At 37.7% G+C, this 15,754-nt stretch overlaps 1 protein-coding gene and 1 pseudogene across 1 annotated transcript; both read right to left on the bottom strand.

The window, feature by feature from the left end:
* Positions 1-3,130: 3,130 nt before the first annotated feature.
* LOC110906632 (mannose/glucose-specific lectin-like) lies at positions 3,131-7,612 on the bottom strand. Its single transcript, XM_022151736.2, has 4 exons — positions 7,471-7,612; positions 4,091-4,200; positions 3,568-4,008; positions 3,131-3,482 (listed from the first exon to the last, which is right to left on the bottom strand). Exons 1-4 carry the CDS (start codon positions 7,610-7,612, stop codon positions 3,228-3,230), a joined length of 948 nt encoding a protein of 315 aa, XP_022007428.2. The 3' UTR covers positions 3,131-3,227.
* A 6,770-nt stretch (positions 7,613-14,382) lies between these two features.
* Positions 14,383-15,551, bottom strand: LOC110906633 (annotated as a pseudogene).
* Between the last annotated feature and the right edge of the window lie 203 nt (positions 15,552-15,754).

The following is a 15,754-nucleotide window of genomic DNA, read 5'->3' on the forward strand; positions in this document are numbered from 1 at the left end:
CCTAAAGTTATATTTTGCTAGGTTTTTCTATTGGGCCCATTTGGTGTGAAATTTTGGGCAAATGTTAAAAAAAAAAAAAAAAAAAAGGATCCATTGGAACAAAGGTTTTTGATGCAGATAGGGGTCGGTGTTCGTGAAAGTTATTTGAGTTGATTTTTAACATCAAATTCGTACGAATTTGTGAGCGCGCGGGATGATGCGGCATGATGAAAACAAGAGATGATGAAAACTTGATTTTTGAAAAATGTGGGGTAGTCACGGTTACCGATGCAAATGGCAAAAATGGTAACGCGACTATTATGGGCCAAAAACAACACGGTATGTTCACTTCCGCACGTCAATATTTATGATTGTTACCGGTTATTCGGAAATGTTCGAAGACATTTTGTTTATTGTCATATTCTCGCATTTGAAGACGAACGTATGAACCTAGAACGTCAATACCGGTCCTAACGAGTTCACAAAGTCTTTGGAGGGATACAAGTCGGATCCTATGGGGTACTAGGCGAAATTTCTTTATCAACTAGAATATGCAACGAAGAAATCTTTTTGTTTATTGTCATATTCTCGCATTTGGTAACGAATGAATGAACCTAGAATGTCAATACCGGACCTAACGAGTTCACAAATTCTTTGGGGGGATACAAGTCAGATCCTACGGGGTACCAGGGGACGTTCTTATTCAACTAGAATATGCAAAGAAGAAAGTCGTTTTCGTGATTTTTCGGAACCGAGAACATTCAATGAAGATTGACGACAGTTCCGCTCAGTGGAGGGAATTGGTGAACATTTGACGACAGTTTCTTTGAAGTGGAAAGAATCTGTTAAGGTTTAGAGATTTTACCAAAGAAATGGGGGGATAAAAATTTTCATATGTTGAATTTCTTCGGTAAATTTCTAAACGCAATCACAGGTGGTAGAGTTTGTGATTTTCTGGTGATACAAACGGTTCGGAGTGGAATGTTTTGCACAGACACATATTTGAGGATTTTAATTAATTCTCCAGCCAGCGTGAAGGGTTTTGCACGGAAACATACAGGTATCTAAAGTCGACAGTTGTTTCAAAGCGCTGTTTACTGAAGACCTGGGGGAATCTTTATGGAAGTTGATAATTCAAGGCTGAAGACCTGCAGGATTCGGTTTTGGTTTTGATGTTTCTTTGGGATTTTACAGGGATCTGGGGGTAACTCAATTCGTTGAGTTTGCAAACGATGTACTTGGTCAAGCCGACCTCCTGAGTACTGATGCTGAAGATCCGTAGTGCATTACGTGGTCAACTTCACAAAGGCGAGACAATGAGATCTGGATGTAGTTCAACTAAGCGTGCCGTTTGGTTGAGCTTGCAAGGGATACACTTGGTCTAGCTGACTTTCCTGAGTGTTGATGCTGAAGATTAAAGTGCATTACTTGGTCGATTCCACAAAGACGGTTTACAGAAGACAGTTCACCAGAAATCTCTATCAATGTAGTATGCTTGAAGATCAAGACTTGATGCAGTTTTTTTAAAGAATGGAACCCTTATCAAATGCCGGTTGGCGTATTGGAAGATCAGCGGAAGATCGGTCAATTGAGCCTTTTGAGGAAATTGCACAACACCCAACACGGATACGTGTACTTTGAGGGGGAAATATTATACAAGGAGCATCAAGATACTACTTACCTGGATCATCGGTCAAGGGGGAATTTGTTAACACAAAGAAGATGAATACTTGACTGAAGATCGATTGCAGTTGCATTTTCAGCATTCGACAGCAACGGACAAGGGGGAATTTGTTGATGCAGATTTTGTGTCCGATGCTTGTCGAATAGATTAGTTATTAATTTACGCTGAATTTGTAATAGTTAGTGACACGGTCTATCGAACGTGTATAGACCCGCTCGTTTGAAGTGGTCAAACGAGGGGGTTATTCGTTTGACCGTGTGTGTTCGCTAGACAAATTATGGTTGTATAATGTTTGGTGTCGAAGGATAGGGCATCGAAGGATTGTGTATATCCTTCGATGAGCTCGAAAGATATCCATCGAAGGATGAAGATGGACCTCGAAGGATATGTCATCCTTCGAGGTATATGTGTATCTTTCGAAAGCTGAATGATCGACAGATGATCTTTCGATCAGTCAGTTAGATCCTTCGACCATACAACCTGTGTTGGGTATAAATACCAACACCTTGTCATTTGCAACACAAGAGAGTGAGAGGAGGTTTGAGACCTCACCGGGAGAAATCACCACTTGATTTCTCCCTGGATGTATACTTCTTTGGTATTAGTTCGGTTATCATGTAATCGGGCCGACTTGTAATGTTTACTACCGGATTAATACAAAGTTTGTTTGTTTATCATCTTTATCGCTTCCATCTTTGAACATAATCATGAAAATCACGGTTTTGATCCCGAAACAGGGACCTACAAAGTATTTAAAATTGTATATTCTATGTTTTAAAAAAGATGGAAAACAACCAACCAATATAAAGAGAAGAGAGAAAGATCAAATGTTGTAAATGGTGTGTTATAGACGGCTTGGGTACTATATGAGTTGAATTTTTAAATAAATGTATATATGAGTAGAATTTATAAATAAGTACATGTAATTTCAATAGCGATCCTTAATTGTGTTGCATACTCAATCCATTTAATCACAAAACTCAATTTACAAACAAACAAAATATGGTATCACCTAAATTCACATTTTGTACTCTAATAATTTTAATAGCTATGTAGAACAAAAACCGATCGCCTACGTTCATCACATTATTACAAGTGTCTGGATGCTTTATATTTTTTTAAGTAAGGATTCATTTGTGTAAAAAAGAAAATTCTATGTGTATACGTTTATAGTTCTTATAATTAAAAGATCTTTAAAAAAATGAGATACAAGTTAACCGGTCGCCTACGTTCATCACATTTTGAGACACAAGTTAATATTAAGAAAAAAAATGAGACGAGAGATCCAGGGTTCCTATCATAGTTGTTTGTTTTGGAATATCAGGGTTTACGAACAGATACACTTGCCAAATGCTGGAACAAGTCTTACTTTTATTCATCACAAGTTAAACAGAAAACAGGTTAAACAGAAAACGATAAAGGGAAACATATTGGTAAATAGAAAAGACATAACAAACTTCATTTATTTTCTGAACAAATGGCTAAAGAGTTGCAATCCCAGATTACTCAGCACAACTTGAACCAGCTAGCTTCTTCAAACGTCTACTAACCGCCACCTGCTTCATCAGTAGTTTGTAGCCTTCAAATAAACACCAATGCTATCAATATAATAACCCGCAAGGCCGTAAAATCCAGCGAATGAACCCGCATTCCATGGTACTGTAAAAGGCGTCCCTCTTACGTCACCAAATGGCCCATGGGTTTTTTTATTGGTCATGAATGATATTGACGAAACTACTGTGAGACCCGCATAAGTTCCCCTTGACAATGCAACTGTGCCACTAATGCCATTAATTTCTTCGTCCCCTTCGAATGTAATCTGATCAATTATGAAAGATTAGATTTAAAAACATTAAGATGCATGCATCATTTGTGTTAACTTGTTTAAGTCGGCAACTTTTTACCTCAGAAACATTTTCTCCACCATTCCAACCACCCATCTTTTCAGAAGTGTATGTTAAGTCTCCGTATTGTGCGGTGAACATCAGAGAGTATATGAGATCGCCATGATCAATGGTTATCTTCGTCAAGTGATAAGTTGGCTCAAGTTTGAAAGACCAATTATTTTGCGGACCTGCAGGAAGAGTTTTTCCCCATGTTCCGATCTTCAAGATTTGTCTCAAATAGACACCAATGCCATCAATATAATAGCCAGCAAGGCCGTAAAACCCGACTAACGAGCCATTCTCCCAAGGTAAGGAGAACTCAGAACTGGTTGCTCCACCAAAAGGTCCATGGGTGGTCTTGTTCGTTACAAAAGAGAGTGAAGAAATTATTGTATAAGGAGCTTTAGTACCAACGCTTCCTTTAATTCCAACTATTTCCTCGTCCGAGTCAAGCGTCACCTGTGCCAACAAGAAGGTATATTATTACGTTTCTTAAAGTGGTGTGTGTGCGCGTTGATTAAGTTAAGATATATGCGTTCACCTCCGAAACTGTTTGCCCACCATTCCAACCACCAAATTTGTTAGAAGTGTTCACTACACCTCCAGCAGCTTCAGTGGTGAACATGAGAGAGTATATCACATCTGTTAATCCTGGAGGAAATTTAAAAGCTAGATTTTATATATATGTATATATTATAAGTTAATTAGTTATAATAATGTGTATTATTATTATTATCCGATAGTATAGATCGAGGCGGTTATTCTATGTATATCCCTCGGTTTATATATATCATCTGATGTAACATTTACATTTACCAATTCATACAAGAACATTATTGATTCTTTCATCAAGAATATCACTCTGATAGAGAGATTTTATCCAACAAAGTGGTATCAGTGCCACCGATCGCTGAATACAAGATCTGCAATTTATTTTCTTCAAAAAGCAAAACCCTAATTTACACATGACGACCAACGGCGGAATTCAAACTTAAATTCCGAAATTACTAGGGCCAAATTACTATCATTGGCATATACAGATGAGAGTGTTATTAGAATCACAGGAATTATGGACAATAGTGGAAGAAGGATACACAGATCTGCCGGCAAATGCATCAGAAAGCGATCAAAATATTCAGAGGGAGAAGATCAAGAAAGATAGAAAAGCGTTGCACATAATGTTTCAGGCAGTAAGTGAAACAATATTCGAGCGGGTGGCGACGTGCAAAACTTCAAAGGAAGCATGGGAAATACTGCACAAGGCATATAGAGGAGAGAACAGAGTAAAAATGGTACAGTTACAAACCCTTAGATGTGAATTCGATGCCTTAAAAATGAAAGATAGTGAATCTATAGAGGATTATATTAATCGTATGGCAGTAATAGTCAATCAACTTCGTTTAAACGAAGAACGTGTAGAAGAACAAAGGGTTGTAGAGAAAATTTTAAGAAGTCTAACACGAAAATATGAGTCCGTAGTTGTTGCAATAGAAGAATCTAAAGATCTGAATGCAATTTCTACAGAAGAACTACAGGGAATTCTACAATCACATGAATTACGTTTGAAACAATATGATGATGTTTCAACCGAACAAGCAAGCGTTTCAAATACAAAGCGATCAACAAGACAGAACAAGGCAGTCCAGATCAGAATATAGCGGCAGAGGACGGGGTAAAGGAAGAGGAAAGTTCAACAATAAATCTATTTGGTGCTTTAACTGTCAGAAGTTAGGACATGTGGCACGATTCTGCAATAAAAGGAGTGAAGATGATAAATCCAATGCAGCACTCATGCATAATGATGAACAAGAAGACGAAAATGACGACACAATGTTCATGATATTCAACGTCGAAGAAGTCATAAAAGGTGATTGTTGGTATCTTGACAGTGGGTGTAGTAATCACATGACCGGAGATAAAAGCTTATTTATTACACTAAATGGTTCTGAACGACGTGAAGTAAGAACTCGAGATGATAAGAGGTTGGAGGTTCTTGGGTGCGGAGATGTGTTAATAAAAGTTAAGGGAATAGAGAGACGGGTTCCCAATGTATTTTATGTTGAAGGCCTAAAGCACAATCTTTTAAGCATCGGCCAACTTATTCAAAAAGGATATGATGTGAGATTTAATAATCAAGAGTGTATCATTAAAGATTCCCTTGGATCACATGTAGGAACGGTAAAGATGACTGGTAACAAGATGTTCCCACTGAACATCGAGCAAGATTTGATTCCACGGGTGTGCAATGTAATAACTACTGAAACCACTTCAGAGTTATGGCATAGGAGGTTCGGACATTTGAACCTTGAAACATTGCATGACATGAGTACGAATGGTACTGTAAGAGGGCTACCAAAAATTTACAAATTAAATACAGTATGTGAAGGATGCATGTTTGGTAAACATGCTAGGAAACCCTTTACCAAGTATGCAACATGGAGAGCAAAGGAACCATTACAACTTATACATTCAGATATATGCGGACCAATGAGAACTCAATCAATAGGCGGTTGCAGGTATTTTATAACCTTTATCGATGACTACTGCAGAAAAACATGGACATATTTTCTAAAACTTAAATCGGAAGCTTCAGCAACGTTCAAACTGTTCAAGGCACTGGTTGAAAATCAAGCAGGTTCAAGAAATGCACTCATGAGCATACGTTATTTATCAAAATAACCGAAAAGGCAAGACTCATAATCTGTCTCTACGTTGATGATTTAATTATTGCAAGTGATTCGTTAGTTATGCTAAGCAAGTTCAAAGAGTCAATGAAAAGGGAATTCGAGATGACAGATATGGGAATTCTACATCACTTCCTTGGAATGGAAGTTATGTGTAAAGACGGGGATATTGTGCTACCACAGCATCAATATGCTAAGGGAGTATTGGAAAGATTTAACATGTTGGAGTGCACGAGCATCTCTACACCAATGGAATATGGACTGCGGCTTTCCAAACAAGATACTGATGAAGAAATTGAACCCAATATCTATAGAAGACTAGTTGGCAGCCTCATGTATCTAACAAATACAAGGCCAGACATCATGTTCGCTGTAAACAAGATCAGTCAATTCATGGAACATCCAAAAAGGAGTCATTGGGAAGCAGGGAAAAGAATTTAGAGATACATAAAGGGAACCATGAATCAAGGTTTGGTATACTTAAAGGGAAGCAAAGGTTCACTGCTGCTCGGGTTCAGTGATAGTGACTATGCAGGGAGTATCGATGACAGCAAAAGCACATCAGGATATGTGTTCTATCTCGGATCAAGTATAGTGGCCTGGCAATCGAAAAAACAAAAGGTAGTAGCACTGTCGTCCACAAAAGCGGAGTACATTGCACTTTCAGTGGCCGGATGTCAAGCACTTTGGCTCAAAGGACTCCTAGATGAACTAGAGGAAAAGATCAAGCAACCTCCGGTGATATATTGTGACAATAAGTCGACAATATGCTTAGCCAAGGACCCGGTGTATCATGGCAAGAGCAAGCATATAAGAGTTAAATCTCACTTCATCCGGGATTTAGTCAAGAAAGAACAGATAGAACTGTATTACTGTTCTACCAAGCAGCAGGTAGCGGATATCCTCACTAAGGCCTTACAACTCAAAGATTTTCAGCGCATAAAGGAACTTCTTCAGTTTCGTGAAATCCAGCTTAAGGGAGGGTGTTAATCCTGGAGGAAATTTATAAGCTAGATTTTATATATATGTATATATTATAAGTTAATTAGTTAGAATAATGTGTATTATTATTATTATCCGATAGTATAGATCGAGGCGGTTATTCTATGTATATCCCTCGGTTTATATATATCATCAGATGTAACATTTACATTTACCAATTCATACAAGAACATTATCGATTCTTTCATCAAGAATATCACTCTGATAGAGAGATTTTATCCAACAACATCATCACCATGATCAATGGTTATCTTTTTCAGCCTCTGGCCTTGATCAAGTTCAAAAGACCACTCATTCTGAGGATCTCCGCTTTGTCTTCCCCAAAGTCCTACCGGAATAATTCCCGCTCTTTTCTTGATGTTTAGTACTCCTGCCATACTGGATTGTATCAGAGAGAGAGAGAGAGAGAGAGAGAGAGAGAGAGAGAGAGATATTCAGAACTTAACATAAATATAACATGAATTTGGCTAATTTGTCACACCTTTTCAGCCCTTCTTTTGATCTGTGTCTTGATGTGGAAGAAGGCATAAGGTCCTGTGCATTTATATGCAAACACTGTTACCTACCATCTAGTAAATTATTCACAGCGGATGTATTACTTACTCCCACCTTGTCTGCTTTTAATTAAAAAAAAGTTCTTTTAGCTCACATGTTCAATGCCATTACCTTTTTATATATAACGTGTTACTACAAATCGGAATTCAAAACCTTATAATACAATTAATATACATGGGGGGCACCAAATGGAACAAGCTAAAACATGCTTTATGACTTCGATAAATAGATTATAATTAATAGTAATTCAACGTGCATCAAAGGGTATATATATTATGGCAGATCGGATTTGGATTTGCTAAAATGCATGATCAATATCACTGTTGTTGATGCACATCTGTGTTTGAGTATATTACAAGTTATCATTTGGTTCCTGAAAAATTTCACAATAAACACTAATGAAGTAGGTTTAACTTATAATGTATAAAAATAATTAAAAAAAACTACGAGAATCGGTTCAAAACCGGTTTCTCATAAACGAATTTAACTTCTAGAATCTCAAAGTGGTATAAAGAGGCGGATCTTGTCCTATCGCAGCCTCACTGGGGCAGCAATAATATATAGTATATGTAATTTGCTATTGGGGCATCTGTGACATATCGTGTATGTACAATTTGCTTTAACACTTAAATCCGCATCAATCGTGTATCACTTTGGGCCATAATGTGACAAGTTGAAGAATCATACAAATATACTGTGCAATTGGCCATATTAGAATGAAATAGGTGTACAGGTGCCAACATTTATAAATATATATAATCAGAAACTAATCTAGAAATTGTTCATGAATGGTAGTTTTATTTTTATAATAACATATAGTTTTTTTTTTTCATATTTTTATTATTTCAATATTATAATAAATCATTAATATTATAACAAGTTATTAATATATTTAAATTTCAACTTTTAACAATCTTTTTAATGTATTGGTCCGTCTGATCAGCATCGGTCGGTTTAGTTTCTTTATAAAATGATGTAGATTACCTTTTTGTCTATAGCAATATAATACAGGGCTATATAAAATTCCGAATATACCATCATCAGGTATAAATTTTGACGGTGGTTCTAGCGGTGAATAGCGATGGTGGTTACCGCAGCGAACACCGGCGGTGGTATAAACTTCCTCCGATGAGATGAGTATTGAGAGACGAGGACACTCTGTTTTCCTATAGTTCCTACTTTCTTGCGATTGTAGACCATAACAAAGGTTGATGATAATGGTGGGTTTTTTTTGTGTGGTTTTAACGGTGGTAATGGTTAAGGTGAAGACTGTCATGGTGACCAATGATGTTTATGGTGGTTGCCGGCGATAGAGACCCTCTACACCCGCTGGTTAGAAGTGTTAGCTCAGTGGTGGACCGGTGGTGGTGGTTGATAATGGTAAAGTTGCGGTAATAGTGGCCTGTAGAAGAGACCCTCTTTGGTCGTCGGTCAAACAGTGCTCTGTCGTGATCAAGTGGTGGTCTTGTTAGTGTATATTTTGTGTGTCTGTCACTGTGCAAATAGGTTAGATACAGCGTGTGTTGAATATTGTATAGATGAGAGTTAGAAAAGTTCGTTTTTTTTAAATTCGTGACATGCAACAGTATTTGGGTGGTTCCGAACAACAGAACCATTCACGTGAAAGGCATTCCATTCGCACGAAGCGACGTTCTCATTCGCGCGAAAGGCATCCCATTTGCACGAAGGGGAATTTTCAATCATTTGAAATTCCTTTTGCACGAAGACACTTATTCGTTCAAAAAATCATCTCATTCGCATCAATGGACCTACTTCATTCGCACGAATGAGCCAAATGCCTAAAAAGGGCATTTTTTGATCGCGGCGACGAGACAAGAGTCCAGAAAAAAATTGGTGATTGAAAATTTTTCGAGATTTTACCGACAAATACGGGTTATTCGGGGACACCGTCAGGGACTTTAGAGAATAGATTTGATGTTGCGATCACCGATTGTTAAAGATAATGGGGTATTATTGATACCTATGCAGACTGTTTATCATCAGGGTTATCTGACTATTTACGGGGCAAATCGAAAAATCCACAATGATGAAAAACGCACTCTTGTAGATCAAAATGACTAATTTTCCGCAAAGTGGAGTTTTTCGGTGAAAATAGTGGACTGAATTTGCCAAGTTTGAGGGGGAAATTCAGTGATGAGATTAGAGTAATCAGAATTTGCAAAAATGAGGGGGAATAAAAATTTCATAGTATATTGAAATTCTAGAATTTTTGAAATTCGTGACATTTAACAGTATTCGGGTGGTTCCGACTTCAAATTATCCGGGGATGCATAAGATCTGGATTCGTTAGTTCGTGATCATAGGATGTTCACATTCTACAGATCAGGGTCAGATTGATCTCTTAGGGTTTATGTCTCAGGTCTTCATCAAGCCGGTCAGCAGGATTAGCGTCAGGAGATGTATCAGTATTGTCGATACTTATAAGATATCACAGCTTTGTGATAGTCTAAAGTGTCAGAATGGTTAATCTTCGAGCAGAGGAATTGTTTTTCGGACTAACCGCCTGGGAATAACGATCTTTGTTGATTAAGTTGCTGCGGGAACTAACGAAGAAGACTATACAACTATATCATGACTGAATAGGAAGAATGTGAATCTGATCATGGAAGAATGTTTCTGAGATCTAAATGCATAAGTAAATGATTTGTTATCTGATGAAAATTTGTTGATTGTGGAGATTACCGTTTACACTAATCAATTATTCAAGAGTGTGCTTCAAGGTGGTTACGAAAAACGGGATTTCAGATTTTCGTGGGTATTCATAGACTTAAAGTTTACCGATATGGTGATTCGAAGTTTCTATCAATTGTCGGTTGGGTTTTTGAAGATCAGAGGATCAAGCAGAAAAATGCGCTAAAACCGAACGCGGATGTGGGTAAAGTTGAAACGGAGAAGTCACATTGTTTTATTTCAAGTTGGTGATTATTCGTGAAGATTTCGATATAGCAAATGAGAGTGAGATTGGAACCGTGCAAACAAAGACCTGAAGATTTATTTTGTGACAACCGACAATTTTCGGTTTATTATTACGCGCAATGCGATCATTAAGACAATAATTACTAGTGTTTTAACTTGTGAATTAACTAAATTAGGCTTCTGGAGTGCCTAGGAACGTTCATCCGACTTTATAGTGCGCGAATGGTGATTTGCACGAAATTTGCTAAACGTTAAACGATAACGAACTAACACCGAATGAAATACTGACAATGCCGATAATCACAAATTTTATACGTATAATTTTAACACAAGAATTTGGTTTTGCGAATATATCGTGCTTTTAAACGTCACAAAATGCAAACGTGAACGAAAAACGCGACTGAAGGAACGCACCGGCAAGAAACTAAAGCATCGGAAACATGTAATACCTTAAAAACTGAAATATAATAATAATTCAGCTCCGTAATCGAATTTAATAACCGCAGTCAAAACTGGATCGAAAAACGGATTGAAACGACAAATGACGCATTTTACGCGAATTTAACGTAACCGACGAACGAACGAGTCAAACGTGTTTTAATGACACTAATTTAAATATTATTGACCCTAAAATAATGTTTCTCGTTGTTCCATGGAGTTTGGGTTTGAAAACGGGTTGGCAGGTGCAGACGGACCACTTAAAACACATGAAGTGGGCTTGTGGCCCTTGGGCCCAAGCCCACAAAGGAAACCCTAAGTATTTAAAGCCTTGTAAACCCTGTCACCTTCATTTTAATCCCATCCAGACTCACGCACACACTGCTCTCTTTCTGTCTTCATCATCATTTCTTTTTTTTAAACCCTATCTCTAAAACACACATACATCCACAACCATTCCCCCCCCCCATTTCTTCATCTCTCCCTCTCGTTCTTCATACACCAACGACCAGAGTACCTCCGGCCGGCTACTGGTCGGCCTGTTTTTCCGGCGGGTTACCTACAACACCCCCAAACCCCCTTTTCATATTAACTCACCACAACCACCTCTTGGGAGACAGAGAGAAGTGACTGGAGATAGGGAAATTGGAAAAGAGGGAGCGACGACGACAGCGGCGCCGTCGTCTACGAGGGAACTCCTTTTTCCATCAGAATGAAACGCCGCGCCCGGCGGTAGCGGCGCGTGCTCGTTTTTTTTCTTTCTTGGTCTTCGCATCTGAACAGATGATGATGTTGTTGTTGTTGATTGTGAAAGATGGTAGTGGCGGTGGTGACCACCCGACGGCGGTGGTAGCCGTCGGAGCTCCAGTCGGGTCAACAGTGGTGGTGCTAGGTGGTTTTGGGTTTAGTTTACGAGCAAAAGGAAGGAGTTCCATTCGGTTCGGTCAAACTCTGTCAAAAGTCAGCATCTTCGGTTTGGATCAGGTCTTGTAACGGGTCAGATTTGGGGTAGTTTTGGGTTCGGTTAGCTCAGTGGTGGTTTGGGACAACACAGTTCAATACGGTCAGATTTGGTTTCGGGTCAAACCGAGTCAACTCGGTCAACCCGGGCCAAACCCGGTCACCTCAGTCAACATGAGTCAACTCGGTCAACCGGTCAACTCAGTCAAACCAGTCAGTGAGACAGCACGAAGAATGGTAAAAGTTTAACGACCCGATTATTAATTTACGTTGTTTATATAATTGTTATTATTCCCGTGAAAACGAGCTTAAACCGAACCGAATGATGAAATCATATATTAATCAAGTTTATATAACTCGTATATATATAGACATATATATTCTTGCGTTTTAAAAATTATATGGACAACTTGTGTTGTCGGGATCGTCCAAAAACAGAGGAAACTTTGCTCGTTTTTTGTAAAAATCCGTAAAAACCAAACATGCTTTGTTGTAAAAACAAAACTAATCGGATTCAAGCGACTTTTATAAAAATAAATATAAGTGAATATTTATTTTCGACGACACATTGTAACTCGTAAAACAAGTTGATAACGTATCAACAAACGTGATTTACTAGATATCCGAACGCGAAACTTTTTATAAAACAAGTAGAATTATACGTACCTTCAGGTGACTGGAATCAAAACGTGAAAAACTAATAAACCATGCGATATAAGGAGTTATCTGAACTTAGTTTGAGACATAAGTTAATATTAAAAAAAAAAAAAACAAGACGAGAGATCAACGTTCCTATCATAGTTGTATTCGTATTAAAATGTCAGGTGTGAAGTTCTAAACATCACCATTATCTTAATACGTCCCTAGATATATTTAAGTTCATCAATACCGCGCATGGTACGCAAACAATTTATTCGGTAACTAACAAAATAATAAATATTTAACTATTTAGTTAGTTCTATTGTTCGAGTCCTCCGTCATGTCGCCCGAATCTGAACCATTGACCTCGGTTGACCCGTTGCTTTACCCGTCTCCGTCTCCTTCTCCGCCTCCACCCGATTATACCTCAAACTCTGCAGTGTACTACTCTAAAGCAAACCACCCTTAACTACCGCTAACAACCACCAACCATCAACAAGACCCAACTACTATCACAATCATCTCCATAGCACTTTCGAATCACCTCAAAGTTACCACCACCGTAGGCACCTTTTATTGTCACTGTCGTCATTCACCTTTTAACCGTGGTCAAAAAACACCACTCCATTGTTTACTCAAAGCATCTTCAACAACCATCACATTTATTAACCACCCACCATTTTCTAGCGGTCGGAAACCGTCAACATCGCATTTCTGAATGATATCAATGTTTAACGTTTATTTTAGAACAATAAAATTTATATTTGATTGTTATAAACAAGAATTAGTTTGATTCAAGAATTTTGTAACTCTCTATAAATAAATTAAAAAAAAACTTTTCAATAAATAGAGAAGTTTAAGTATTTAAAATTGTATAATCTATGTTTTAAAAAAGGATAGAAAACAACCAACCAATATAAAGAGAAGAGAGAAAGATCAAATGTTGTAAATGATGTGTTATAGGTGGCTTGGGTACTATATGAGTAGAATTTTTAAATAAATGTATATATGAGTAGAATTTGTAAATAAGTATATGTAATTTCAATAGAGATCCTTAATTGTGTTGCATACTCAATCCTTTTAATCACAAAACTCAATTTAGAAACAAACAAAATATGGTATCACCTAAATTCACATTTTGTACTCTAATAATTTTAATAGCTATGTAGAACAAAAACCGATCGCCTACGTTCATCACATTATTACAAGTGTCTGGATGCTTTATATTTTTTTAAGTAAGGATGCATTTGTGTAAAAAAGAAAATTCTTTGTGTATACGTTTATAGTTCTTATAATTAAAAGATCTTTAAAAAAATGAGATACAAGTTAACCGATCGCCTACGTTCATCACATTTTGAGACACAAGTTAATATTAAGAAAAAAAATGAGACGAGAGATCCAGGGTTCCTATCATAGTTGTTTGTTTTGGAATATCAGGGTTTACGAACAGATACACTTGCCAAATGCTGGAACAAGTCTTACTTTTATTCATCACAAGTTAAACAGAAAACAAGTTAAACAGAAAACGATAAAGGGAAACATATTGGTAAATAGAAAAGACATAACAAACTTCATTTATTTTCTGAACAAATGGCTAAAGAGTTGCAATCCCAGATTACTCAGCACAACTTGAACCAGTTAGCTTCTTCAAACGTCTACTAACCGCCACCTGCTTCATCAGTAGTTTGTAGCCTTCAAATAAACACCAATGCTATCAATATAATAACCCGCAAGGCCGTAAAATCCAGCGAATGAACCCGCATTCCATGGTACTTTAAAAGGCGTCCCTCTTACGTCACCAAATGGCCCATGGGTTTTTTTATTGGTCATGAATGATATTGACGAAACTACTGTGAGACCCGCATAAGTTCCCCTTGACAATGCAACTGTGCCACTAATGCCATTAATTTCTTCGTCCCCTTCGAATGTAATCTGATCAATTATGAAAGATTAGATTTAAAAACATTATGATGCATGCATCATTTGTGTTAACTTGTTTAAGTCGGCAACTTTTTACCTCAGAAACATTTTCTCCACCATTCCAACCACCCATCTTTTCAGAAGTGTATGTTAAGTCTCCGTATTGTGCGGTGAACATCAGAGAGTATATGAGATCGCCATGATCAATGGTTATCTTCGTCAAGTGATAAGTTGGCTCAAGTTTGAAAGACCAATTATTTTGCGGACCTGCAGGAAGAGTTTTTCCCCATGTTCCGATCTTCAAGATTTGTCTCAAATAGACACCAAAGCCATCAATATAATAGCCAGCAAGGCCGTAAAACCCGACTAACGAGCCATTCTCCCAAGGTAAGGAGAACTCAGAACTGGTTGCTCCACCAAAAGGTCCATGGGTGGTCTTGTTCGTTACAAAAGAGAGTGAAGAAATTATTGTATAAGGAGCTTTAGTACCAACGCTTCCTTTAATTCCAACTATTTCCTCGTCCGAGTCAAGCGTCACCTGTGCCAACAAGAAGGTATATTATTACGTTTCTTAAAGTGGTGTGTGTGCGCGTTGATTAAGTTAAGATATATGTGTTCACCTCCCAAACTGTTTGTCCACCATTCCAACCACCAAATTTGTTAGGTGTTCACTACACCTCCAGCAGCTTCAGTGGTGAACATGAGAGAGTATATCACATCATCACCATGATCAATGGTTATCTTTTTCAGCCTCTGGCCTTGATCAAGTTCAAAAGACCACTCATTCTGAGGATCTCCGCTTTGTCTTCCCCAAAGTCCTACCGGAATAATTCCCGCTCTTTTCTTGATGTTTAATACTCCTGCCATACTGTATTGTATCAAAGAGAGAGAGAGAGAGAGAGAGAGATTCAGAACTTAACTTAAATATAACGTGAATTTGGCTAATTAGTCATACCTTTTCAGCCCTTCTTTTGATCTGTGTCTTGATGTGGAAGAAGGCATAAGGTCCCGTGCATTTATATGCAAACACTGGTACCTACCATCTAGTAAATTATTCACAGAGGATGTAT

This window comes from Helianthus annuus, chromosome 14 (genome assembly GCF_002127325.2).
Source record: "Helianthus annuus cultivar XRQ/B chromosome 14, HanXRQr2.0-SUNRISE, whole genome shotgun sequence".
NCBI lineage: Eukaryota > Viridiplantae > Streptophyta > Magnoliopsida > Asterales > Asteraceae > Helianthus > Helianthus annuus.

Bases quoted from the DNA above. Each gene is read 5' to 3' on its own strand.
- LOC110906632 (XM_022151736.2), bottom strand. From the start codon at position 7,612: ATGGCAGGAGTACTAAACATCAAGAAAAGAGCGGGAATTATTCCGGTA. The intron at 4,009-4,090 runs GTGAACGCATAT...TTGTTGGCACAG, and splicing joins GTGGGCAAACAGTTTCGGAG to GTGACGCTTGACTCGGACGA. The intron at 3,483-3,567 runs GTAAAAAGTTGC...ATAATTGATCAG, and splicing joins GTGGAGAAAATGTTTCTGAG to ATTACATTCGAAGGGGACGA.